The sequence below is a fragment of the Lupinus angustifolius genome, chromosome LG09 (assembly GCF_001865875.1).
Source record: "Lupinus angustifolius cultivar Tanjil chromosome LG09, LupAngTanjil_v1.0, whole genome shotgun sequence".
Lineage (NCBI taxonomy): Eukaryota > Viridiplantae > Streptophyta > Magnoliopsida > Fabales > Fabaceae > Lupinus > Lupinus angustifolius.
In genome coordinates, this window is record NC_032017.1 from 1156878 (window position 1) to 1183138 (window position 26261).

Genomic DNA, 26261 nt, shown 5'->3' on the forward strand with positions numbered 1-26261 from the left:
AATTCATGGTAGATCACCTGCTGTTAAAAGATTATATTTCCATCTTGAAAATGAGCAGTCTGTTATATTTGATGATAGTGAAGCTATTGATGATGTGCTTTCTAAGCCTACGGTTAAGCAATCAATGTTCACATCTTGGGTGGAAGCAAACAAAAACTATCCTGATGCAAGAAATTTGACGTATTCTCAATTTGTTTCAAACTTTGTATACATCAGTCGTAATAGATGTTGGAAACCAAGGAAGCAAGGGTACACAATTGGTAGACTAATTGGGTTCCTCCAAGTACTGGAGAGCTATTTTACTTGCAGATGATGTTAACTGCAATCAAGGGACCATGTAATTATGAAGACATAAAGACAGTGAACAACGTGATATATCCTACTTTTAGGGAAGCATGCTTCGCTATGGGTTTTCTTGATGATGATAGAGAATATATTGAAGCTAAGCTAATGAGTGGGGGTCAGGTCACTACTTAAGAAAATTGTTTGTGACAATGCTTACCTCAAATAGCATCAATCGTCCAAAACATGTATGGCAACAAACATGGCAATTTTTAGCTGATGGTATTCTCTACGACCAAAGAAGGTTGTCCAATAGGCAATGTATATATTTCACTTTGAATTGTCACAAATAGTTTTACAATTCCAATTAATTTCTAACCATAAGAGTTGTTTTAATACATATTGTTTTTAGATTTGCAGCTAACTGATCGACAACTGCAAAATCTAACTTTGTTAGACATTGGGAATATATTACAACAAAATAGGAAAAGTCTAAGAGACTATCCATCAATGCCATATCCAGATGGGAGAATCACAAGTCAATTAGGGAATAGACTTATATATGTCGAGCTTGATTATGATAAAAGGAAATTGAGAGATGAGTTTAGACAATGTTTTAACTCACTTACCGGTTTGTTTAGTTACGTTTATTTAATATATAACATTACATTAAATGATATCATCTTTGGTTATTAACAAATAATGATTTGGCATTTCAGATGAACAAAGGGTCATTTTTAATAAAGTCATGAAAGCTGTAAATGATGGAAACGGCGGAACCTTCTTTCTATATGGGTATGGTGGCACTGGTAAAACTTATATGTGGAAAACTTTAGCTTCAGCCCTACGTTCAGAAAATCACATAGTTTTAACTGTGGCATCAAGTGGAATAGCAGCGTTATTATTGCTAGGGGGGCGGACAGCACACTCTAAGCTTTCCATACCAGTTCCTATCCTCGAAAACTCTACCTGCAACATTCATCAAGGGAGTGAACTTGTAGAATTGTTAAAGAGGACAAAGTTGATAATATGGGATGAAGCTCCAATGACGCACAAGTATTGTTTTGAAGCATTAGATAAAACCCTCAAAGATATAATGTGTTCCAAAGGTGATGAAAATTCAAATTTTGGTGGGAAAGTCATTATTTTTTGTGGTGACTTTAGGCAAATTCTCTCAGTCATTCCAAGAGGAAGTCGTTCAAACATCATCAATGCTACAATAAATGTCTCATATCTTTGGGACAATTGTCAGGTATTAACTTTAACCAAAAATATGCGTCTACAAAATAACATTACCAACACAAACCAGTCACAAGTTGAACAATTTGCAAAATGGATTTTAGATTTAGGTGATGGAAAATTAGCATAGCCAAATGATGGTTATGCAACAATTGAAATACCCGAACAATTTCTGATAACTAATTATGATAATCCCATTCATGGTATAGTTAATACTACATATCCAAATTTAGTACACCAATACTTGAATGAAGAATTTGTTCAAGATAGAGCTATTTTGGCATCCACAATTGAAACAGTTGATGAAATAAATGATTATGTTCTGTCATTGATTCCAGAAGCCTTTCAATCTCATTTTTTTTACATAGTCATAACTTTTACTATTAAAATTTTAACACATTTGTTTTCAATTGAAGGTGATGAAAGAGAGTATCTAAGCTCAGATTCTATTGATAGGTCAGAGTCTAATGACAATGAAGCTCTACAAGGACTTACTCCTGAGTTTCTAAACTCACTCAGAACTTCAGGGTTACCAAATCACAAAATCAAATTGAAGGTAGGAACTCCAATAATGCTTTTGAGAAATTTAGATCAGTGTGAAGGGTTGTGCAATAGAACAAGAATGATTGTAAATAGACTAGCAAACCATGTCATTGAAGCAAGGGTAATGACAAGCACAAATGTTGGAAAGATATTCTACATCCCTCGAATGAGTTTATCTCTATCACAATCACAATGGCCTTTCAAATTAATAAGGAAACAATTTTCGTTGATTGTCTCATATGCTATGACAATCAACAAGTCACAAGGATAATCACTAGCAAATGTTGGGTTGTATCTACCTCGACCTGTTTTCAGTCATGGTCAACTCTATGTCGCTTTTTCAAGAGTTCAATCAGTTGAAGATCTGAAAATATTAATACATGACAAAGATGGAAAAGCTATCAACACTACAACAAATGTTGTGTTTAAAGAGGTTTTCTAAAACTTATAAACAGGTAAAGAAATTTCTTTATTATAGTTTATTCACTATTCATTCTCTTTTCACACAACACTGTAATGTTGTAACATATTAAAGGTTATAGTAAACCATTATAATTTATTTCATTAGTTTTGAAACAAAAAATATTTACTTTCTCATATTTCTTTCATTTTCAGGTTGGATACATGATCATACAATCAAACTACACATATTAGTTTGATCTACTTTTGGTCTACATTTGGTGTAGATGATAATAATATAATATTACCAATAGATCAATGTTTTCTTTTTTGTTTTATCTTTGCCGTACTTTAAATGTACTTCTTGATACTCAACTCTTGATATACATTGTGGTATGTTTGTTTCAACTAATCTATTCTTATCTTCTTTTTAAAATTTTAAACTAAAAAATACTTATATGTTTTAATAATTATCTTCAAACATTATTGATATTAATCATATATGAAAATAAACTGTTCCGTTCATACATGAAAATAAACTGTTCCGTGCATTCGCATGGGTAACTTACTAGTTAGTAACTAAAGGAAACTGTCTCAACAAAATACAAATTGAATGAGATGAAGTAATATTGTTATAAAATATTAAGTTTTTATAATAGTGATTTCACAGTGGATGTACAAATAATATGCAAGATTGATAATTTCTATTGTTAATAATTTAACATAATCTCTATGCTTGAATTGATTTGACCAGTCAAATTTTAATATTTACTTAGAAAAGAAAATTAGCTTATCGCAGTTATTTAACAAATGCATAAAGATTTTATAATTATTCCCTTAAAACGCAATCTAAATTTTTCCCCTCCCCTTTGGATTGAACTAGACATAGTGAAAACTGAACATTCTAGAGTAAAAAAACATTTTTTTGATTGAAAAAAATGAAAAAAGAAAAAATAGAAAACAATGTGTACACTGAAAATGTAAGAATTTTTTACACTATCATTATATTATTTACCATTTATTTTCAATCATCATTAATTCTTAAAATAAAAAATAATATAAATGAATGTGGATAGTTCACTAACTAAATATAAATACTTAAATTGTTTTAGTAAATAGAAAATACAGTAAAAAAAATATGGTCTAGCTCTTTGCCGCTGAAATGTTGTTATTGACGTTGGCTCCTTGTCACGCCTGATTATGCTACAAAGTGGTGCTTTTCCACCACACAAAAAAATACTGTGTTGTTTATGGTTACTCTTCAAAATGTAAGATACGGTATTGACCACAACTTCTCGTAGAAATCCACCCATCTCCTCTAATTGGGTTTTATAATGCTCCCCGGTATCTTGCTCTTGCTTTTACTTTCCTCCTTCTTCTAGTTCTAGACCTTTTTAAACACTATTAAAATAAGAACATTAGAACATGGAAGAAGAAAAATAAAGTAATGCCTTATATTAACTTAATTACCAATAAAAAGTAGGGCAATGTTGAAATAATTTATTGGACACATATTTGAAGACAAAATGCATTTAAATTTTTAGATTCTATCATTTAATACTAATTTTAATTAGAATTCAATTTTTAATATTTTATTAAAATTTTATTGTCCATCTCTACATAGATACATCTATACAAACCTTTTTCTTATTATTAAAACAAAAATTATGTAATCAAGTTATAAAATAATAATTTTAGAAATTTTGTTGGTACTATTACCTACGCTCACACTTGGACAAGAAACTAATAATTTTTAAATATATGATTATCCTTTCCAATAAATGTTGTTTCCAGAAACCAACTTTAACATTTTGGTCATTCTAAAAATTTAATGAAGTTTATTAAAATATGTTTACCATTTTAACAAACCTTAGAACATTAAACTAACCCATTATCACAAATTATAATAACCAAAACAAACTGTTACAAAAAAAAAAGTAGCTGAAACAAGTACCCATAGGAAATAGAAGGAAACCACAACCTCTCATCTACTTGGAATAATTTCAACCAATCCTCTAACAAAATAAATTACAACATCTGCCACATGTCATGTTTCAATTAACCTTAATAGATTACAATGGATTAGATTCTATCATATAATAACACCCCATCCATGTTCTTGTCCTTCATATTCCTCACACCACAACCTCAAAGTTCAAACCTTTGCTCCAAAAAATGGCTGCAGAAATGGCTGTTGTGAAACCCATTTCCAAGTTCAGTTACGCCACTCCAAAATTCACCACTCCTAGAATGTTTTCATACTCTAAGTTCAGCACCATAAGAATGTCTGCAACATCAAACCCAAGTTCCACAAACCCAAGCAAGAAAGCTACCAAAACTGAAATCAAAGAGACCCTTTTGACACCAAGGTTTTACACTACTGATTTTGATGAAATGGAGGCATTGTTCAACACTGAGATCAACAAGAACATCAACAATGATGAGTTTGAGGCAATGCTTCAGGAGTTCCAAACTGATTATAACAAGACACATTTTGTGAGGAACAAAGAGTTCAAGGAAGCTGCGGATAAACTTGATGGCCCTCTTAGACAAATCTTTGTGGAGTTCCTTGAGAGGTCTTGCACTGCTGAATTCTCTGGTTTTCTGCTCTACAAAGAGCTTGGAAGGAGGCTCAAGGTGTGTGCTTTTCATTCTTTATAGTATAATTCAATATGGAACTTGGCATAATTGTTAGTTCTAGGCTTAATTAATGAATTCAAAGGGGCAATAAGATTTTCTTCTTCTTTTTTTATAATCATAGAAGGCTGGGTTTGAGGACTTTGAAAATATAACAGTGTCTTGGGCAAAAGTTTTCTGTTTTTATTTTCCAATTTTGGTAATAATTGTAATAATATAACTTCTTTTTTTAATTTTTTATGCTTTCAGATGCTTGCATGTACAAAGTAAAGTGAAAACAATATATTTTTTTCATGCGGGAAACCAAATGAAAATGGTATTTTTGTGACTGTTAACATTCCTTTAACCAAACTAATCCTGAGTCATCTTTTACTCATTGGATGTGTGTAATAGAGGACAATTTTGGAAGTTTGGTGTAAAGTAGCTTTTGGGCTGTTTAATGTAATTCTATGTTGAAGCTTAAGATGGGTTATGAGAGGTACCATATATGAGATGATATATTTGTATAAGAATGTAATTGATGTCTTCTAACAAGCTATCTTGGACAAGATTGTTCTTTATGTTATGCACTTTTTTTTTTCTATTCTTGATCTTATAATTGCTTGGAATGTTGATGTTACAGAAAACCAATCCTATAGTGGCTGAGATGTTCTCTCTGATGTCTAGGGATGAAGCAAGGCATGCTGGGTAATAAACACACCTTGTTCCTTTGAAGTCTTGATTCTTCTCTTCCATGTTTTTTGTATCTTGATTTTTTCATACTACTAAGGGTATCCTTTGACCATTTGGGTAAGGAACTAATTCTTTTTGGGGTGTGACTACCCCTCCCAACAAGTGTCGCTCCAAGGAATCGAACCATTGATGGCAATTTGTATCTTGTTTGGTAGTGCAAGACCTCACCCTTTTGATTCAATGCAGGTTTCTGAACAAGAGCTTATCTGATTTCAATTTGGCACTGGATTTGGGTTTCCTAACAAAAGCTAGAAAATACACATTTTTCAAGCCAAAATTTATCTTGTATGCTACATACTTGTCTGAGAAAATTGGATACTGGAGATACATAACCATATACAGACATCTGAAGACTAATCCTGAGTACCAATGCTATCCCATTTTTAAGTTCTTTGAGAACTGGTGTCAGGATGAGAATAGGCATGGAGACTTCATCTCTGCCATGATGAAGGCACACCCAACTTTTCTAAATGACTGGAAGGCAAAGTTGTGGTCTCGATTCTTCTGTCTCTCGGTAATTTTTTCATTCGCGTCCAACATTTTTCTTTCTTTTGGATTCGTTAATTTGAAATCTGCAATAACTAGTATCAATTGGTATTAAGTTAACATGATATAAAGAGTGTAAGATAGATTAAAAGAGAAAAGTAGAAATTTCAATATACTACATATCTGAATTTGCTATGCAAAAATCTCATCTTTCTTTGTATTTCGCTTAATGAATCGATTTATACCAACAAAAGAGACCACGTTTGTTCTGTCTTTCATTATTAGGTTATGGTCATTGTCCTGCATAACCTTACTTAAAACTTAATTCTCGAATTTGCCTGCAGGTTTACGTTACAATGTATCTCAATGATTGCCAACGCACATCCTTCTATGAAGGCATTGGACTTAACACAAAAGAATTTGACATGCATGTCATCATTGAGGTTAGTTTATGTTTTGCATATTTGGCTATTTTTTGTAAATCTGTAATCACTAATTAATGTGTAGCTTGTGTTTCTACTAATTTTCATTATTATTGAATTTAACTGTTCATTTATAATGGAAGAAATCTTGAGCCATTAGTTACCATTAAAAAACATGACAAATAAGAGCTAATAAAGAAGAACTCATGAGTTACAAACAGTTAATCTACCTTGTACCTGGATACTGGATTGTTTTGCAGACAAACCGCACAGCTGCTCGGCTTTTCCCTGCTGTTCTAGATGTCGCGAACCCAAAGTTCCAGCAGAGGTTGGACAAGATGGTTGAGATTAATGAGAAGATTGCTGCTGTCAGTGAGAGCGATGACATTCCAGTGGTGAAGAACTTGAAGAAGATACCACTTATTGCTAGCCTGGTTTCTGAACTGGTGGCTACATATCTAATGCCTCCAGTCGAGTCAGGATCTGTAAATCTCGCAGAGTTTGAGCCACGGCTTGTGTACTGAAGTTGGTTATAAATTCCTTATTCCCTTTTGATATCCAAAATGTTCATCTTCACTTGTATTAGTACTGTTGCCCATGCAAAACAACATTGTTGTACAAGACAAGGAAACTTTACCATGATGAGGTCCTTTCAGTTTTACTGATAATTCATTCCCTTTTAGTTATAATCATAATTTATTGCAACCTTTCTTTATGGGGTATCCCACTATTTTGTGCTTCTGATGATTGGTTAGAAAAATATTCAATAATTATAATTTGAAGTTAAGAGTTGATGATACATACAATGATACAAAAAGTGAGACAATAGATGTGTTCTATTCTCTTTGTATGATAACATGATCATTTTTTTTATAATTAAATTAGTGGCCTTCCTTTACTGAGAGTGTATTTGTTGTCTCCAAAAAATATATCAATCCATGTGTTGCTCTGATTGATTTGAAAAAGCAATCTTTCTAACTAAAATTATAACAAGTGACACAATTTGTGAGACATAAAATATGCTCTCTCCTTTTACCTTTGTGAGTTATGAAGAAGTGACTCTATCCTCACCATACTAAATTGGAAGGTGTAAACATTAAACATTGATAATGTCATGCTGAAACGCATTCCTTAGCTCTAAGTTTTTGTTTGTCCAATTTTGTTAGCTTTCAAGAACCATGTTTTCATTATGCTGTTATTTAAACAAGCGGATGTTTTCTCTTAAAAATGCAATAAAGAATTCATCTGAGTCTCATTTGAGAATGAAGGGTGTGAATATAAGCATTAACTATGAAGTAGCAAAAGCCAGAATACTGAAAGGACACCAGAAAATGGTTCCTTTGTTCTTACAGATAAGATAAGATTGCATAATCTGGAAGCTGAATGAAAATGATTTGTTACCAATGACCAATAACATTGAAATGAGTCATTTTAGAGTTTCCTTGACATTTTGATATTTGAATGTGAATATAGCTCTTCTAGAGAGGTGTCCCAAAAAATATGTTACTTCATGTGATTGATTGATTTATTTAAGTTAAAAGTATATCAATTAAGTATTTTTTGACCAATCATAAGTAGTATATGAAGTGTACACTTTTTAGGAGAGAATATGTAATTCCTACTTAACTAGAGCCACCGAATCCACAAAGATAGAGAAGTGTGAGAATTGAAAGTGAAGAAAAAACGCTTAGTCAAGACTTCAAGATCTTAGAACAAATGAGAGAAAATTCTAACTATGTGGATGAGGAAATAAAGAAAAGTAATGAAATGATTTCAACTGAAATCTCATTTCTCTGAATGAATAACTAAAGAGTATATATACACAAATGAAAGTAGCTAAGTTCTGCCTACTTGGCACAAAGCTATTGCTATGCCTGGTGCTACTCATAAATAGGGTTAAATAGGTATTGTCACTTAATAATATAGTTACTGCCATTCAACGATATACTTGTAGAAAAGGTTGTTACTACTCAAAGATAAGTCTATTTCCATGAAAAGATAAGGTTGTTATCCTTCCAAGATAAATTTGTACTCACTCAAAGATCCTAATAACTACAAGAAAAGAAAGGGGAGAAGTTGACAGAAATTGCATCACAAGAAAGATAAAGAAGAAAAAGCCAAGAAATGTCATTCCAGTGATACACTATTTTCAAAAGAGGGGTCTCTATTGATAGAGTTGGGAACTTCTCAAGTATATAAGTTACCCAAAATGTAGGACTTCCTTTTTCAATTTACTTAAAAATAGAATCTACCAAATGTGAACATTCCTTTTTTAATTCACTCAAAAGTATAACCTATTCAGTGTGAGACTTCCTATTTTTCAATTTCACGCTATGTTCCAACAAGTCTGAATATCTATTTCTTTGATTGTGCTAATTTTAGCTGCAAGGTTAGAACAAAAATGGTTCTGTAATAAACAGTAATGATACCTAAGCTTGAATGATATTGGATTTGTGTAGCAAAAATGAGATAAGGTTATAAATCAATTCATGAGGACATCATGTCCAAAAAGCTAGAGTCTAAAGCTTACAGCTAGACCTATTAAAACGGGTTGGGTATATCTAGCTGCCAAAGCCCAAAAAGATATAAGATATAGGTATTGAATTTCAAACGTTTTGCTTAAACTATACTTTTTAGTTCGGTCCGACCGAACTACAATAAATTTAGGTTTAGGCTGAGCTTACTCATTCGAGTTCAGACTATTATAAAAAATTTGGTATATGGATAATAATTTGGATATCATCTCTGACTAGCCAACCATATATTTTCCTATATACTAAGCAGTAATTCCTATACTTTTTTGACTTTCCCTTTCTCTTTCAATAGTAAATACTTACAGTATTTTCATTTTCTATATAACAACAAGCCTAATTCTTAGTGTTATTTTTACATGAAATTCAAACCATGTACCAAAAAATGAGAACAAAGGAAATAGTAATGAATAAAATATGAAGGTAAAAACAAATATTGCACGGTAAAATGTCTAAAGGCAAACACTATACAATAAAATGGAAGCAAACATTGTACGATAAAGTGAGGGAAGATATCTTAGTAGAATAAAATATTTTAGCAAAATTACTTTTTTATTTTCTATTTAAAAAAATTCACTTCCATTGTTTTCTGAGTTGGTCCGTCACAACCTAAGTCTGCTTTTGACGGGGTTGAGCTACAATTTAGGAGATATTAAATCTAACCAGGATTTTTAGTCTAATTTATTTTAGGCTAAACGAAAAGGAGGTTAACCCAAACCTATTTGAATAGCCCATTAACCCAAACCTATTTGAATAGCTCATTTTAACTAGTCTATTTACAATCATTTAGAAAAGATAGTACATCCAAAAGGCTATTAATCCAAAAGGACAATGCATCTAATTTTGCACCCAAAACAAAGTCGTAGAAGACACGGTCTTATATAGTATATATCTAATAATACTACTTATTTACTTACGTAAATGCATTCAATAATTATTTTTCATGGACACAAACAACATTAATAGCATATATTTTGAAAATATTGATTAGAAAATGAATATTTATTTCAAGGAAATTATACCTTTATATTCAATTTATTCTTGATTAATTAATACAATGTTTCTGGAAAAATAAACTTTGCAATACTAACATATTTACTTTAGAAAAAGTAGTATTTTTGTCTTTTCCAAAAAATGGAAACAAAAAATATAAAGTTGCACAGCATTGAATGCTCAATATTCTTTTTTGAAGACAAAGCGAGACCTCTGCCGGTTTGACATCCAGCTCAGGTTTCACAACATTGCTTCCAATATTAATATACCAAATTTCACTTCTATAATTTTAGGTTTCTATCAATTGGTCTGACTTATAGTTATAGAATTTACTCTCTTTCCCTTCGAAGTTCCAACTAGGAACTGGTTTGCACATATTGATTCACAATACGTTTGCGTCTTGGTTCATTCAAGTTCATTTAAGTGATGTGGACAATAATGGTTGAAGAGGAAGACATTCACATTGTTGAAGAGGAAATTTGTGTTGTTATTAATAGCATCCTTATTATAGTGTTGATGAAGAAACTTTTGTTGACTTCTATGGAAGCTAGTAAGGAATAGCCACAAAAAACCCTAAAAACAATTTTTCGAGTTTATTTCAAATTGGTCAAAACAATCTTATGTGCTTATTTCAAATTAACTCATATATTAAAAAAATCTTATTCATAATGACTTATCTAAACATAATTATTAAATCAAATTATATCATGACCCAAATCAAATATAAATTGTATTCATGAAAGTAAAAATAAATATTTTAAAATACATTAATAACTATTTATAATTAATAGTTAATATTAGTAATATATTAATATAAATAACTTAGGAAACTTATATCATAACATACCATATATAATTATAAGTTTCGCTATTATGTACTCATATCGAAGAAAACCACCTATCAGATTACTATAGTAGGACTTGCTAGGTGCCATCTACTAGGATGGACTCAAAATTGGAAGGGTTGGAGAAGTAGATGGAGGAGATTAGTGCAGAGTTGCATATCCAACTTTAACCATGATGATTAGTTGTGAATGATGTGGGTTATTATTCATGATACTAAAACAGAATTTGGAGCTATGAAGGAAATGTTGGACTGTTTAGAGGTAGGTATCTCCTTAAATGGTTGTAATTAGAGGTGTTCAAATCTAGACCGGTCCAAAAATAAAACCGAAAACCGATTCAAAATAGATCGAAATCGCAAAAACCGAATATGTTTGGATCGTGTTGGGCTTATTTTTTGAAGATCGATTGGTCCGATCCGGATTTTGGTTTCACCTCTTGGATCCAGACCGATCCAGACCAGACCGAATTAGTATGTAAAATTTAAGTGCGTAATACTTAAAGTGTATTCCAATCTTAATCTTAAGTCCTAACTCCAAAATTATACCTATATTTTATTTGTTATATTTATAACACATATATACATATATATGTTGCTATTTTTTAAATTATATTGATTATATTTGATACATGAACTTAAACCCATCCTACAACCTAATAAAAATGATTGAAGTGTTGATTTTGATTATTATATCTTGCACATTTGTTATCCTAAACACAAATTACTTTGTGAACATCACTCTTCAAAGTTGATTTTTTTATATATCATTACCTTCAATTCAATTACTTTGACCAATTGAAAGTGAAACTTTCCTTATGATCCACGATAGTATGATGTTATTTGCCCTCCCCTGAATATGGATGGTAATGGGGTCGGGCAGAAGCCGATTGTGCTTATATGTACCCGTATGGATAGTGAGTATCTACTGGTATTTAATTATTTTTTTATATATTTTATATTAATCAATATATAAAAATAACTATTACATTCATAATAAAATATGTATATGATAAATAAGGAGGGATCCATTTATGCTCAAGTTAAATTGTACTAATTACACTCAATCTTACTCATTGGTTTTCTTAAATCATGCGGGCCAAATGAGTGAGTGAAATAAATTATGAGAGAGAAAAAGAGAAATTTTAGATGACATTTAAGTTTCACCTATTTGATCCACATGATTTAAGAAAATCAATGAGTGAAATTGAGTATAATTAATGTAATTTAAATTTGGTGTAAGCGGATCCATCCTCTTGATAAATTTATGATTATAATTCAATCACTAAAATTTATTATGATCATGAAACTCATTCTCACTTATAACTTATTTTTATAGTATTTATTATAGATATTTTATAGGTACTCACGGATTGAGTTTTTTTTGTAATCTCTACTCCGAAATAGGAAAATCATCACATGACTTTGAAGGCATTTTAATTCTTCTTTCAACAATCCCTATGATATTTTTGGAAATTAAGCTGAATTTCATAGTACGATGGGGTTGGACAAACATGGGTGATACTTATCCTACTCATACTTTTAAATAGGATTGATAATTAATAATTGTTCATAAAAATTATGAATAAACATCTAAAAACATAATTGATAATGATATACAATTATATAATAGAGTAACTTTTTAATTTTTTGATTGAAATAAAATAGAACATTGGGATAATATCTCTTCATTTTTTTAATTTTAAATGAACTATATGGTTAGTTTCTCAGTTTAACTTCACCATACTATAATTTTTATAGTCCAAAGCAATTCAACTCCTCATCTGATTAAAAGTGCAAACCATTAGCTCTTATCCTTGTATGAGTTGTATCATTCGTTGCAACATGTTCTAACACTATCCATATTAAATGGACAACTATCCCATGGAAAATTGTACTCAAAAACATTTTGAAGTCTCCCAGCTTTGTTAACTTTTTGAAGGCCTGAAAGTACATCTACGGGGAAAGGGAATGAACTCAAGAAATTCAAAGATGAAAAAGAGACCCCATTGAACACAAGAAAAAACATTGAATTTACAGAATATAATTATATACCCTATGATATCTGTACCATTCAGAACCATCTTAAACCAAGCAACTGCATAAACACCAGGGCACTCTAGAAGACCTTTACAAAGGAAGTTGTTAAATATGTTATCAATACAGCTTAATTACTTTGATAAGAAAACATTAAAAATTAAAAGAAAACTGTTAAAGAGACATTTGGCTCCTAAAAATGAAGGAATGCCTATTCTTCATATACCCAAAGATGCCACCAATCAAGTCTCAAGATTTACAGAAGATAGAGCAGCCCAACTGATACCATCATGAACAATCATAATTTGATCCTTTTATGGAACAAACTGACCATTCTCCCAACCAATTTTTCAAGGAATATAAATTAATGAGCATCAGACATTAAAACCATTGACTTCCATGTTTTATTTACCACCCAAAAAATCCAAATGTTGCAACGAGAAACACTATCTAGAAGATTCGTTTCTGGAAATGGAACAAGTTGAAAAGCCTAGCCTGTTGCCACAATTTCCTTTCCACGATCTTCGTCATGAATATTCCGGCTCAACCTTCTCAGCCATATGTCATAGTCCATTGGATATGGTGTCCCGCATAGACTGTCAACATAATCAGCAAAAGCTTTCAGCACAGTGGAGATATCGCCAAGCTTTTGCTGAATCAGTCTCCTTGACCAAGATGTCTCTCTCCACTGTAGCGCTCCCTCTACTGAATCTAGATCAGGAAACACCCCACCACATGAATGATAAAGCATATACACTAGGCTTTCTGCATCTGAAGCGGAGCACAGCTTTCCTTCCTGGAGTGCGTACGTAGATGAGAAATGAAGATTCATAACCGGGCGCTCCCTATCTTCAAGAATAGCATGTCCCCACCCAATTAGAACAAAATAAGGGTGCCTCACACCAGACTTTACACAGATCACGTTCTCTGGCCGGATGTCACCATGCCGAATTCCAGCAGAGCTGACGGTTGAAAGTGCTGATAAGCAATCATGGCAACATCTGATGGCCTCATCTGAACCAAATTGACCTGTGTCTACCATTTCAGCTACAGTTTCACCAACTGGACTGGTCACAAGAATAGGAGTCCCACACCAAGGGTGATCACAATTTCCACCTGAGCTGGGCCTTCGACACTCACCAGGGTGTATGATCCTACCAGACGCACTCACTTCGGGCAGATATTTGCTTGAAAGACTTTTTTGCTTCATTATTATCAATACTTTGGTCTGCCTTTGAACCTGGTACCATAAATTCATATCTTCCCATGCTGGTTCTAGCTGAGAGGGATGAGAACCCACATATAGAAACATATTATTTTTCGGGTCTCCAACATAAGATGCAGTGTAGTATGTTAATTCACCAGTATTGATTACCTCTTTTATCTGATAACCCTTTTGCCAATCTGAATCCTCAAGCCATAACATGGATCCTACTTCTAATCTCATTAACTCTTTCAACTCAACTTCGACAGAATCCTCCTGAACTTCAACAATTTCAGGGGAGACACTATGTTGCTGGTACCGAAATAGACCATTTCCATTCTCTCTGGTAACTTCTAACTGCCTCTCAACTCTTCTTGTTTGGAGGCGTGAACTATGATCAGCGGCTAAATCCTCAACAGAGTGCTTGGGCATTCCAGCATATTGCATAATACAGTGGAAGATTGCAAATAGTACCTGTAGAGCACCAATGTCCCCCCAGTTTGCATTTCCAAGCTTGTTCCAGATCCTATTAATTGGAGAAACAGAAATTCTAGAGTGATTTTTTACCCATTCAGCAGCGCATCCATAAACATTATTCACATCAAAATTGAGTTTATTTACATCTCCTTCAACCTTTACAACTCCCCCATATTGAGAATCAACTAGAAGAACAAAGACTGTACTTGAATCCGTAAAGAAACTCAATCTACTCAAACTCCTTGCCAACAACATCCGGACAGCACAAAATAGAGCTTCTCCTAGAACTGACGGAGAAGGCTTCTGGTCACTGCCAACTGCGAGACCTCTTATATGAGGCCTTAGAAGTGCCAATTGAAGGACATGATCCCATCTTCCATGAGGATGTTTAGGATTATTGAGCAATATACCGGTAGCACAAAGACCTCCAAGCCTTCCATTAGCAATGGCCTTTTCAGCCTGATAAAACTTCATGTTAGAATTATACAGACAGGCCACAGAAAAAGGTATAGACTCGTCTTGACTCCAAAATGCCTCCCACAACCCCTTTACACTCGCATGCAGAAAATCTTCAATAGCAAGATAAGCTGTAGTTTCTACAGCATCAGATGTAGAAGCATGAACAGCCTTAGGCATGCGTATCAGCTGCTGAAATGAAATTCCTTCCAGTGCATAGTCAAATTTTTGAAGTTCAATCAACTCAAATGGCACATCAAATGCTTGCTGTTTCAGTGCACATTTTTCCGTCAGAGATTCAAACCAGTCTACAAGTTCTGCAGTCAAGCCTTCACTTTCAACAAATTTATAGAAGAACTCTTTCTGATTCTGATACCTATCACCAGATGATACACTAGATCTCTTTGTCCCAGACCCTACTGATTCTTGTTCTGGGGATCTACCTGCAAACAATTATTCAAGTTCATTAGTATCTTATATCACTGTGATTATTCTTTTTTTAATATATTGGGGATAGTTAAATCAGGCATTCATTACCTTTAGTTGCAATTATATAAATAATTCTCACATGGACCAGAAATTCAAAGATAAAAAGTAATGGATAAAGTGACAGACTGACAGTAGATATACGACAGAGCACAAAATAAGAGTAAACACTCAATTTGGTCCTTTAAAGATACATGTGTAATCAACCTGATCCTCCAATCAAAAGTTCCACCCAATAAGTCCATGAAAGTTTAAAAATGCCCCCAGATTGATTCTTCTCGGGACTTAATCGGTGTATGTAAAATCTTGCAAGGACTTAATTTTATACTACATGATGGCATTGTAAACTTTCAAGGAATTATTTGGTGACACTTTTCTTTGGAAGACCAAGTTAGTGACAATTGTATTTTTGGAAGACATATTTGATGTTTTACACCCAAAAAAATAAGGGAGTCATATTCACTTATGAGTAGATGTGGAAGCCCAATAACAACTATATTTTTTATTGAAGTGAGATCAAATGACAAGATATGACATCTACTCATGAATTTCTAAAAGGAAGAATGACAAACTTTTAGAGGCTCCTTCTGGAAACTTTTATTTAAGCTCATATAATATGTTCATATTACCTTTATCAATACCTATGAAAAGAAGAACAGCAATTGAGGGTAAAATAACTATTTGACATGTCAATTTGACAAATAATACCCAATCTTTTATATGGCCAGGTTTAGCATATCAGTTATCTAATGTGAATTTATTCTTTAGGCAGAAGTTTTAACCCATGACGTGGTTTTGGATTAAATGCAATTACCATCATCCAACAATGATGAGGGAGTTATGATGCACAAGTACGATGAGTCATGAGTATCACTTGAAAGGAGAAGAATAATAATCTTTTTGCTTGAATAAAACTACAACCAATAACTACAATTTATAGGCTAAGAATGACCTAATTAAGGAAATAAGTAAATCTGTATAAAATCTCCTATTTGTTATAAAATTACCTGATTGACACTACGAAATCAAAATAATAATAGAAGCGTATTTTCTAATAATAAAGTAAATCCCGTAATAGTACAAAAGTATTGCATATGTATCATATCCGATATGACAATACATCGACTTTTAAAAATTATAGGATATCCATGTAAAATATGCATAAAAATTCATAAAACATAATTGTTAAGAAATCAAAATGGAAATTATATTGTCATAAGAAATCATTGCCAATTGCCTACAAATAGAAATGGGACCAATCTCTTTCCCTCCTTGACCATCATTAGAGTTGCTCTTATAAATCAAATAAACCTTTTCAACAAATCTCTTAGGCTACTGCATTTATTTTGTCTTTTCTCTATGTGATACACATACTTCTCCCCCCTCTCTCTACACTTCCACTTGGCAGATTGAGTGTTATGTTTCTTTCTCTACACTTCTAGGCTGATTGCTTGCTATTCTTTTCTATGTCTTAAAATGTTTCTATATGGTAGATAGGATGTTAGAGAGGTATCAAAAAGTAAATTTCAAGAGCATAGGAGAGTATCTTTAGAAATGATTGGCTTTATAATTTATTAATTTTTAAATGATTTGGATACTTCATGGATATGTATCAGTGAATATCTGAAAGTATTGGTACCAATAGCAACATATCAATGCAAGCAAATTCATGAAACATATTAAGCCAAACTAAGCACTGCAAACAGTATAAAACAAAGGGAACTGAAGAGTTGGATACAGGATGAGGTACCCATCCCCATGAACAATAGAAATTCCTTTATTCAATAGCATAGCGAAGTATGTAAAAGTCAACACAACATAAAATTTATTCTCATGCTATCCAAAAAGAATTGACCAACAAATGATAACAATATGATCATAAGTCAAGAATACTCAGATAGCACCAAGCTAAATATAAAAAGTTCCTGACATGACATGATTCTAATACAGGACACACATACGACATGAAATGGATACGTTGATACAGAAAAAACTCATAAAATATTTAATACAGTATGTTCCCGTAATGGGCTCGAGATAGCCCAAAGGATTGTGCATTGGGATCATAGTAACAGGCTAGATACAAGAGCTGCTATGACATTCAGTTCCAGTATGCATGCATGAGCTGATGAAGGAACACCCTCGAAGCTTCTAGAAGCATGAGGTAAAATGAGGCAGCATTAGGGCACCACAGAGAATCAGGTAACTAACTCACATGATAAGGGTGCATGGGCCATGGAGGATATGCTCCACAGGCCCCCAAGCTAGTGTGTGTAGAGCAAGGTCATCACTAGACGGAAGCAGGTTATTCTCTATCCTTAACTTTTACCATAATCCTAGACTCACTCACTTACCGTATCTTCCAGTGACCAGAGCATTTTAGTATCCCCACTCTATACCCCTGGAGCTTCGCTGGAACACTTGCAGTTTCTACATCATCACAAGTGGATCCTCCCTATGCTGCACAGCACATACACTAGGGATCATATTTCCGCTTTCTATTTTTTCATGAGTTTGAATGCTTCAAAGGGAATACAAGTTACAAGTGCCAGAACATGCTAAAGCCAAGACCGTCATGTAGAAACTGTCATTTTCCCAGCTGATAGAAATAACATCCACAAGTCCATGACAATCACACCTGTCCTTATTTGTCTACTATGTACAAACACAAATTTGAGCATTTCTTGCATAGGCCAGGCAGAACACATGTCCTTACATGTTACAATAAAAGCTATATACCTATACTCTAGGAGGACCAACTTGGAATGCAATTGTATTATGGTCTTGGAATCTTCACTAGAAGATTCTATATTTAAGGCTGCAATTTGATGTTAACCCTAAATAACAGGTGTTTTGTTTTTGTAGTAACAGTGAAAGAGTCCTTGCAAGAATTTATTCTTAACATCGCTACAATCCAAAAGTTACAGAAAATTGGAAATAGCCACGATTTTTAGACATCTGCGACTCTGCAGTTGCCCTAGTCTTCCTAATGCTTAAGTCCATTTTCATAGAGGTCAAATGGGCTAATTGTTGCTTATCACCCTTTTCCATGACAATTCTTTCAAAAAATGTCATTTTATCACCCACATTAGATCCTTTTTGCACCTGATCACCTCTACCAAAAAAGGACAGAGAGCTGAAATTTATTATAAAAATTACCACTTATAATAGGCGATGTTGCACCCCTCACTAAAATAAAAGGTTTTCAAGGTAATGATTCTGTACCCATTTCAGTGCCACTTCAACCACAACCACAAACATCAAGAGCACAGACATGCACAAAAGCCATTTGAATAGAGTAAAGCCAATCATTAAATTCAATGAACCAGTAGCTTATTAAAAGAAAAAATTGATTAAAAAAGGAAATCGACAAACCAGCAAAAAATATAATACAGATCACAAATGAATCAATTTTTTCTATATATCAAGCTAAGCACAGAACAAGACTTTAGAGAGAACAGGATTAGAACTCAGTAAATAGTTCTCACCTGTTACAGCTAGATGCTTGGAACTGGCAAAAGCCATTAATCAGCAAATTCATGTTGTATGCCAATCAGATGTCTTAGAAGTGAAAAAGAGAAGCAACAGATGTTTTACTCTTTTATGGGGTGAACTTCTTGCACTGTAGTATAATTATGGGGTGAGGCTAATGGCACTCCCAAATGCTTACTCGTACTCCTCTTTAACCAATCACAATTTTATTAAACAAAAAACTTATAATGTGATTGGTTAGTAGGAAGTGTGAATAGACAATTTGAAGTGACAATAGCCCCATCCATGTGGGGATTGCTATAAATATCAAAGTTAAAAACCTTCATTCCAGCTATGTCAATTAATAGCAATAACATGAAGGCAGTAGAAATTCACGCTTCAATAACAGCCTCTACGGATTTGTAGACATTCAGAAATCAATGCTAAACAAACTAAAGTACATCCAATATTTCAATAATACAAACAGATGTTTTAGCACTAGCAGCTGTTACGAAACTTCAGAATTAAAAAAAAAACAGGCTTTTAACTTTTAAGTGTGAAAGTATAAAATTTCTCTGATTAAGAAACTTGAAACAATGTCATGACATTTATCCCCAATAGAAGTATTACAACAACCACCAAAGAAACTCCCGTTTTGGGGAATTTTGTGATCCTTGATTTGGGCTTACTAGCTATAAGCAAAACAACTATAACCAAAAAAACAAGCAAGCTAAACTCAAACTGATCTGAGTTCAGACTTTGGACTTGAAATCAATTGGATTAATCAGGAACGAGAACACAGAAAAAGCAAAAGCAAACTTCAAGCTAGACTATCAAATATCACAACATGGCTATGCTAAAACCTATCAATGTGATCAATATAAACATGAATTCGAAAAGAAACTTTAGATAGGGCATTTCAAACAAAGCATATCATATCAAATATGGGGTGGTCACTTGGTTCAGGACTTATTTTTGTATTCCCAAGAATCTTGAGGTGGAAATGGAACATTCCTATGTTTGGTCTAAGACAAAAGAAATAAAATATAAAAAGAACTCCCATCCAAGACTTATACCTAGGCACCTTTATTTACCAATATATTCCTAAAGAATAGTTTCCACATGCGGAGGTGGATTGAGCTCATTCCCTTTACCATAATTTGAATGACACGAAATGACAATCTTACCCAATCCAATCTCCTTTATATCCCATGTTCCTTCACAGTGACTGCCACCATCATTGTCTTCATGTGACTGAAATATGGACAACAGAGGCATTGATGGCAATGTCTAGAGCTTCAACGAAAAAGAAGTTCAGAAGCAACAACATTCGAGGATAGCCACATGTGAAGCTTGTGTGACAGCAACAAGTTCCAGTTGAGATTGAGAGGTGATGCGATGACGATATTCAGAGGTGGCTCTCCCTCAGTCCTAGCCGTCATGGTGGAGGCCGCAATACCCATGGTTGTCAAAACCCTCCCACTTACCAACTACGCCACTACAAGTCACTATCGTTGCATCTACCATGTTTCATGTTCATTCGCGATATATCATCAACTTGGTTTTTTTCAATTGCTTGGTTTAACTGTTTCAAAACAAGGAATAACAAAGGGCATCCATTCATGTCATGGATTATGATTGAATAGCTTGTCCCCGTTTACATATAAAATAAAAAAAGTTGAACTAAAGTTGAAAACCATCAAATCATAAAGAACTTCTTTTCCCGAAAATCAAAAGATCAGTTGGACATTTTTGAAACATTATTAAATATTCTTCGTTATATTGTCTCCAACCAAACATAAAATAAGATTCCTAGAATTCTTTATAATATTCCCAGTCATGGTAAAAATGGAAAATAAACCAAGCATAGGCTTTCCTGATTCCCAAAAGTTCTATATTAGAAATGGAAAACCAACTCTTGAAGCAAACCATACCCACTACATGTTCATCAAACTCAAGAACAATTATCTTCACTACAGCAGACAGAAGAGCAATCTAATATTCTAATTTGATCGGTGGTACTCGGGCTTTTAAATTGCACTTGTGGTCCAAAACATTTTTGTTGCACAGTTTCCTAATCCGCATAGTGCTCGCAATTACAAGCGCATTTTCACACAATTGTGGTAAAATCAAAGTAATTGCTGCCTATGAAGCACGGATACAATTCACACATAAGATATGATAAAATTATAAGTGTAAATCAAAATATCCAAAGTAAAAAATATAATGGAAATTAAAAATCATTATCCTCCAAAATTCATAGTACCAAAATTAGAAAATATAGTAGAATAATTCATAAAAATGTTTATTGTCTAGCCCTAGAAACAGAAATAGTATCAATTTCATCTATTCCTTGATGACAATGTTGTGGATCGGAGAGTCAGTATGGTGGACCAGCTATCGGAGAGTCGGTATGGTGGACCAGCTATCGGAGGGTCAATGTGGTGTGACAGTATGTTAGTATGAGTCTTTGTGGCCTTTAAATAAGTTGGTGTTTTATTGAAAACGAATCTATCTTATCCTATTTTGTTGAAAACGAATCTATATTATCCTATATTTTATTGAAAACGAATTTGATACGTGTCTTGATATTTATTTATTTTATTTTTTTATTTTATGATACTCTATGGATGTGTATCTTCGTGAATCTGAGTGTATCACACAGATACGTGTACGGATACGTGTTGGACACCGACACGCGAGATTTAGAGATTGCAGCTACAATTTAAAACCCTGGTTCTAATTAAGTAACATAACAAAACTACCCAAGTATGTCCATTTCGAGCAATAGAACACATAGTTTATCCAGAATTCAAATATAGAAATCACAAAACCGCTAAATTCCTAAACCTTATTTTTGCTTGCACTAAAAGAGTCGAATTCATCACCCATTTCTCAAACGAAAAACTCAACCACTATCATCACACCCGAAAAAACTGAACAAACGACAGTTTCTAATCACAGAACTGAACTCAGAGAACGCAAACACAAGCATAATTAAAAAAACACAAAAAATAGACTGAAAATTATAAAAAAATAACAAAAATTCGATAGCATACAGTGTAAAATAATGTAGAGCGAGATGAGTCAATCTAAGACTAGAACAAGTAAAATTGAGTCAATGAGAGGTCAAATGAGAGAGAATTTAGGGTTCAGAGAAGAAGAAGGATAGTGTTTTTGATACCTTGCATTTTCTGTGTTATAATTATGTTGGTAGAACGAAGCTTTCAGATCTTGCTTTTGCTTCTCGTTCTACATAAAATATTTATTTACTACTTTCGCTTTTTTTAGTCTGAAAGGTTGAATAGCAGAGAAGGTTCTGATCAAACTAGTTCGAACACAATGCCAATAAAAACAGAAAAGATATAAATAACAAAAGAGTTTAAAATCTTTTTATACTCGTTCTATCATCCACTATTAATTTATATTAATTTTATTTAAAAATTAATAATAATTAAAATATAAATATTAATAATTTAATTGTATGGTAAAAAACATTTATAATGTAATGTGTACATATCAAATCAATAGTAATATTGGTGTTTTTCTCGATTTTATATGTGTGTTTACTTTTCCTTGGCCATGCCTGGCGTTACCTTTTATGCTATGGAATGGAATGATCACGTTTCTAAAGTTGTACACTAGAGTAGAGTAGAGCATAAATAAGTAACCAACGACGGTGAAGGGAGTAAATAATGATTTCTTCTCTTAAACATGTCCCACATTTTACTTCACACTAATGACAAAAAAAATAAATAAATAAAATTTTAATGACTTTTTTATTTTTTCAATTAGTATGATATATTTTTATTGGCGTGCAATTTGAGATAATAAATCCTTATTTTATTACTCATATATAATCTTTTTAATTTGTTCTAGCCGAGAAGTCAATTACAGAAGATGTAAGGTAGGAATAAAAGTGGAAATGCCAAGATTGGAGTTTGTTTAGCAAGCCTTGTTAAGGATTGACCAGAGTTTCTATATTTCAAATGATGGTAATAGATAACATATATAGATATATATAAAGAAATGACATTTTGAAGTTGATTTATATGAAAATTTTAATTTTAAACATATGAATAAATAAAAGAAAATAAGACGATAATTTGTTAACAGAGTTTGACCATTTGTGCATATATTTTTGAGAACTTTGAATGACTACTAAGATATTATTAGAGAATAAGAATTATAAGTTGTCGTAAATTCATAGGTCCAAATGTTCATGCAAGGTTTCTAAATTGATTTTTGTAACTAGTTCATTTTATAACAAAGTACTTATATACAATATATAACATGGTTTCTCTCGTACATTCAATAACATATTTTATATAATAATATATTTTAAAAATCCCCAATAATATTTATATTACAACTTTGTCTTTCTCAAAAGTTGACAGGTTTATTCACCAAGGAAAACATTCTAAAGCATATTAAGGTAATTGACAAATTTTTCATCTTTATTCTCCATCTCTAGCTAATAAAAGTCAGTCAAATCATTTTATATACATATAGTTATAAACAAAGAGCTAGGGGATGAAATGTTGATAAATAAGAATAACATTAGTGTCTGAAATATTATTTTTTGTCGTTCAATAAGCAAGAATTCAATGAACGAAATCTATATCTATATATTAATCGAAGGGGTTGGACTCTCATCATTTATTACAAGCACAGTTAAAGGACAAAACCTGAATTGAAAAAGCACACTATGTCATTTTATTGTTACATGTCTTGCACGTCAACTCTCCATTTCAGATTAATGTGAATTTCTCTTTCTCTTTGAACTCAATCCCTTTCCCTGTTTCTATTCCCAAAACTCTTCTTCCCACACTCTTTATATTTTCTTTTACTTTCAAATATCTGAAAATCATCTTATGAAAAACATCTTCATCAACGTTTATTAATGATTGCTTATAGGTTCTATTAGTTGTTATTTTTGTTCAACATTTATTAACAATGTAACATTTTTTAGTCATTTCTGTTAGATGAACTTTTTATTATTATTTTTGAGTTGAAGATAAAAAATTCGTATGCATTCAAGATAACATGTTTGTATGAGTTGAAGATAACATTTTTACAGCCACAAACCACATCTACTATCGCAATATATTTGTGGCAAGAAGACATTCCATCCATCTCTTCTCTATTTTCTGTTGTGCTTACTAGAAATCTGCCAATTGACCTTCTTCCCATTGAATAGTAAAGCTTCCCAAATAATAGTTCATATTTTTTAATATGTATTTGGTATTAATTTACTCCAGTCCTTTCTTCTATTTTATCTCATTTAAATGTGTATATTTATTAATGTTTTGTTTTTAGTATTATCATTAGAGTGATAAAAAGGTTACTAAAGTCACATGTATAATATCCACTACAAAATATAAAGGATGCTCATAAATTTAGCACATTTGTTTTTGTTTGCTCTAGAAGATGCTAAATTATATTTTGTATTTTGGTGATATCTCTTGGTGAGGATGTAGTTGTGAAAGTATTCTTATCATTAAATGTTGTAGCATTGTCATTTACCTTTTTTTCTACCTCACGTTGAGATCATTTCCTTGAAGGCTCTTTCTTACTTATTAATTAAAACATAAGGATTGAATTTTGCAAACCAAAACAAGTAATATTAATTTAAAATAAAAAATGAAGAAGACAATTTTGAGGAATTACAAAATGGTAATATTCAATAGGTGGCGCAAATTTCAAACGTCCCATTTAACGAGTTTAAAATTAGAGGGAGAGGAGAAACTAATTAATTTCTATCTAAAAACAAAAAAAAAACTTATAAATTAAACCTCAAATCAAAAATCAACTTGAAAACAAATATGAATAACTTTGTCCAATATTGATTCTTAAGACACTACTTAAATAGTTAAAAATAGATTTTATGGAGACAATGGTAAGTTAGTCCTTATAAATGAATTGTTAATTAATAAAATTATCATTTTAGAGCAATATGTTTGGAATTTTTAAAATTTTACTTTTAAATAACATTTTTTTGGTACATACTTTTAAATCACAGATAATATTCTTTTCAAAATGATATCTAAGTAAATTGATTTTAAGGATATGGTAAAACAACAACACAATGAGAGATTCAAAAAGAATAGAAGGAAAAGAAGAAAATCTGACAAGAAAAGTGAGGGTGGACATATGCTGTCCCAAAACAATGTACCACTTCATGTGCTACTACTTGTGATTGGTTAAAAAAATAAATAATTATTAAAATTTTGATTTAAATATATTTTTTTAATCAATCACAAACAATGGCGAGTAACACACTTTATAGGACAACAAATGTACTCTTGAAAAATGATGAGGCCAATAGTAACGTGTAACACATAATGCTTAGACAGAGTTGCAGATCCAGTCTCTGCAAGCTACACACTTGATTCGTTTGAAAAATGTCTTTGAATGCAAAGATGAAGACAGATAGAGAAATTTCATTGGTAATAAAGACATTAACAATGGTAGGGTCCATGTTGTTAGGTATCAGTGGCTAAAATACACCTAGAATGGGGGTTGAATAGGTGTAACGGTCAAAGTATCCGCTTTTCGCAAACAACATATAATGCTGAAAAACCCCCAGTTTAATCAATTAACGCAGAAAGAATAATCGATTAACTGCAACTGTTTAATCGATTAAAACAGCTCAGATCGCACAAACAGATTCAGTTTCTTGTACGACAAGCAACTGAGATCGAAGCAAATATACAGAGCTAACAGATATATCAGAGTTACAACAGTACAGTATAGAAACAGATTATTACAGTTAATACAACTATACAAAGTAATCGATTAAAGCAATAAAGAGAGTAGGGAACGAAAAGCGTGCAACAAGGTTTTTATCCTGGTTCATTTGCGGGTCCACTTGCAAACTACATCCAGACCTCCCGTCTAATATGGGAGATTTTTCTTCACTATAATCGAAATAACGTTTGACAAACAATTCTTTCAATTACAACACTTAGACACTTTCTTGAAAACTAAAGAACCTTATCCCTTGGTTTGACTCACTTCCTACC

At 32.4% G+C, this 26261-nt stretch overlaps 2 protein-coding genes across 7 annotated transcripts; one reads left to right on the top strand and one right to left on the bottom strand.

Moving 5' to 3' along the window:
• On the top strand, positions 4569-7913 carry LOC109357310 (magnesium-protoporphyrin IX monomethyl ester [oxidative] cyclase, chloroplastic-like). Of its 2 annotated transcripts, XR_002108849.1 has the most exons (6): positions 4569-5100; positions 5723-5787; positions 6019-6346; positions 6663-6761; positions 7001-7355; positions 7876-7913. XR_002108849.1 is itself a non-coding variant. In XM_019601186.1 (5 exons), exons 1-5 carry the CDS (start codon positions 4639-4641, stop codon positions 7262-7264), a joined length of 1218 nt encoding a protein of 405 aa, XP_019456731.1. In that variant the 5' UTR covers positions 4569-4638; the 3' UTR covers positions 7265-7435. The 2 variants fall into 2 exon arrangements, 1 of the variants encoding a protein (XP_019456731.1); XM_019601186.1 differs by lacking the exon at positions 7876-7913 and having other exon boundaries at positions 7001-7435.
• Positions 13115-22559, bottom strand: LOC109357298. 5 transcript variants are annotated; one of them, XM_019601163.1, is made up of 3 exons: positions 22421-22559; positions 20424-20821; positions 13115-15722 (listed from the first exon to the last, which is right to left on the bottom strand). In XM_019601163.1, exons 2-3 carry the CDS (start codon positions 20512-20514, stop codon positions 13633-13635), a joined length of 2181 nt encoding a protein of 726 aa, XP_019456708.1. In that variant the 5' UTR covers positions 20515-20821; positions 22421-22559; the 3' UTR covers positions 13115-13632. The 5 variants fall into 5 exon arrangements, 2 of the variants coding, with proteins under 2 accessions (XP_019456708.1, XP_019456709.1); XR_002108847.1 differs by lacking the exon at positions 20424-20821 and adding an exon at positions 18120-18225 and having other exon boundaries at positions 15610-15722; XR_002108848.1 differs by lacking the exons at positions 20424-20821; positions 22421-22559 and adding exons at positions 18120-18225; positions 18991-20416 and having other exon boundaries at positions 15610-15722.

Coding starts and splice junctions, on each gene's coding strand:
- LOC109357310 (XM_019601186.1), top strand. CDS start 4,639: ATGGCTGCAGAAATGGCTGTTGTGAAACCCATTTCCAAGTTCAGTTAC. Junction 6,347..6,662: donor CTCGATTCTTCTGTCTCTCG/GTAATTTTTTCA, acceptor ATTTGCCTGCAG/GTTTACGTTACAATGTATCT. Junction 6,762..7,000: donor ACATGCATGTCATCATTGAG/GTTAGTTTATGT, acceptor ATTGTTTTGCAG/ACAAACCGCACAGCTGCTCG.
- LOC109357298 (XM_019601163.1), bottom strand. CDS start 20,514: ATGCCTCTGTTGTCCATATTTCAGTCACATGAAGACAATGATGGTGGC. Junction 15,723..20,423: donor TATAAAGGAGATTGGATTGG/GTAAGATTGTCA, acceptor AATTGTTTGCAG/GTAGATCCCCAGAACAAGAA.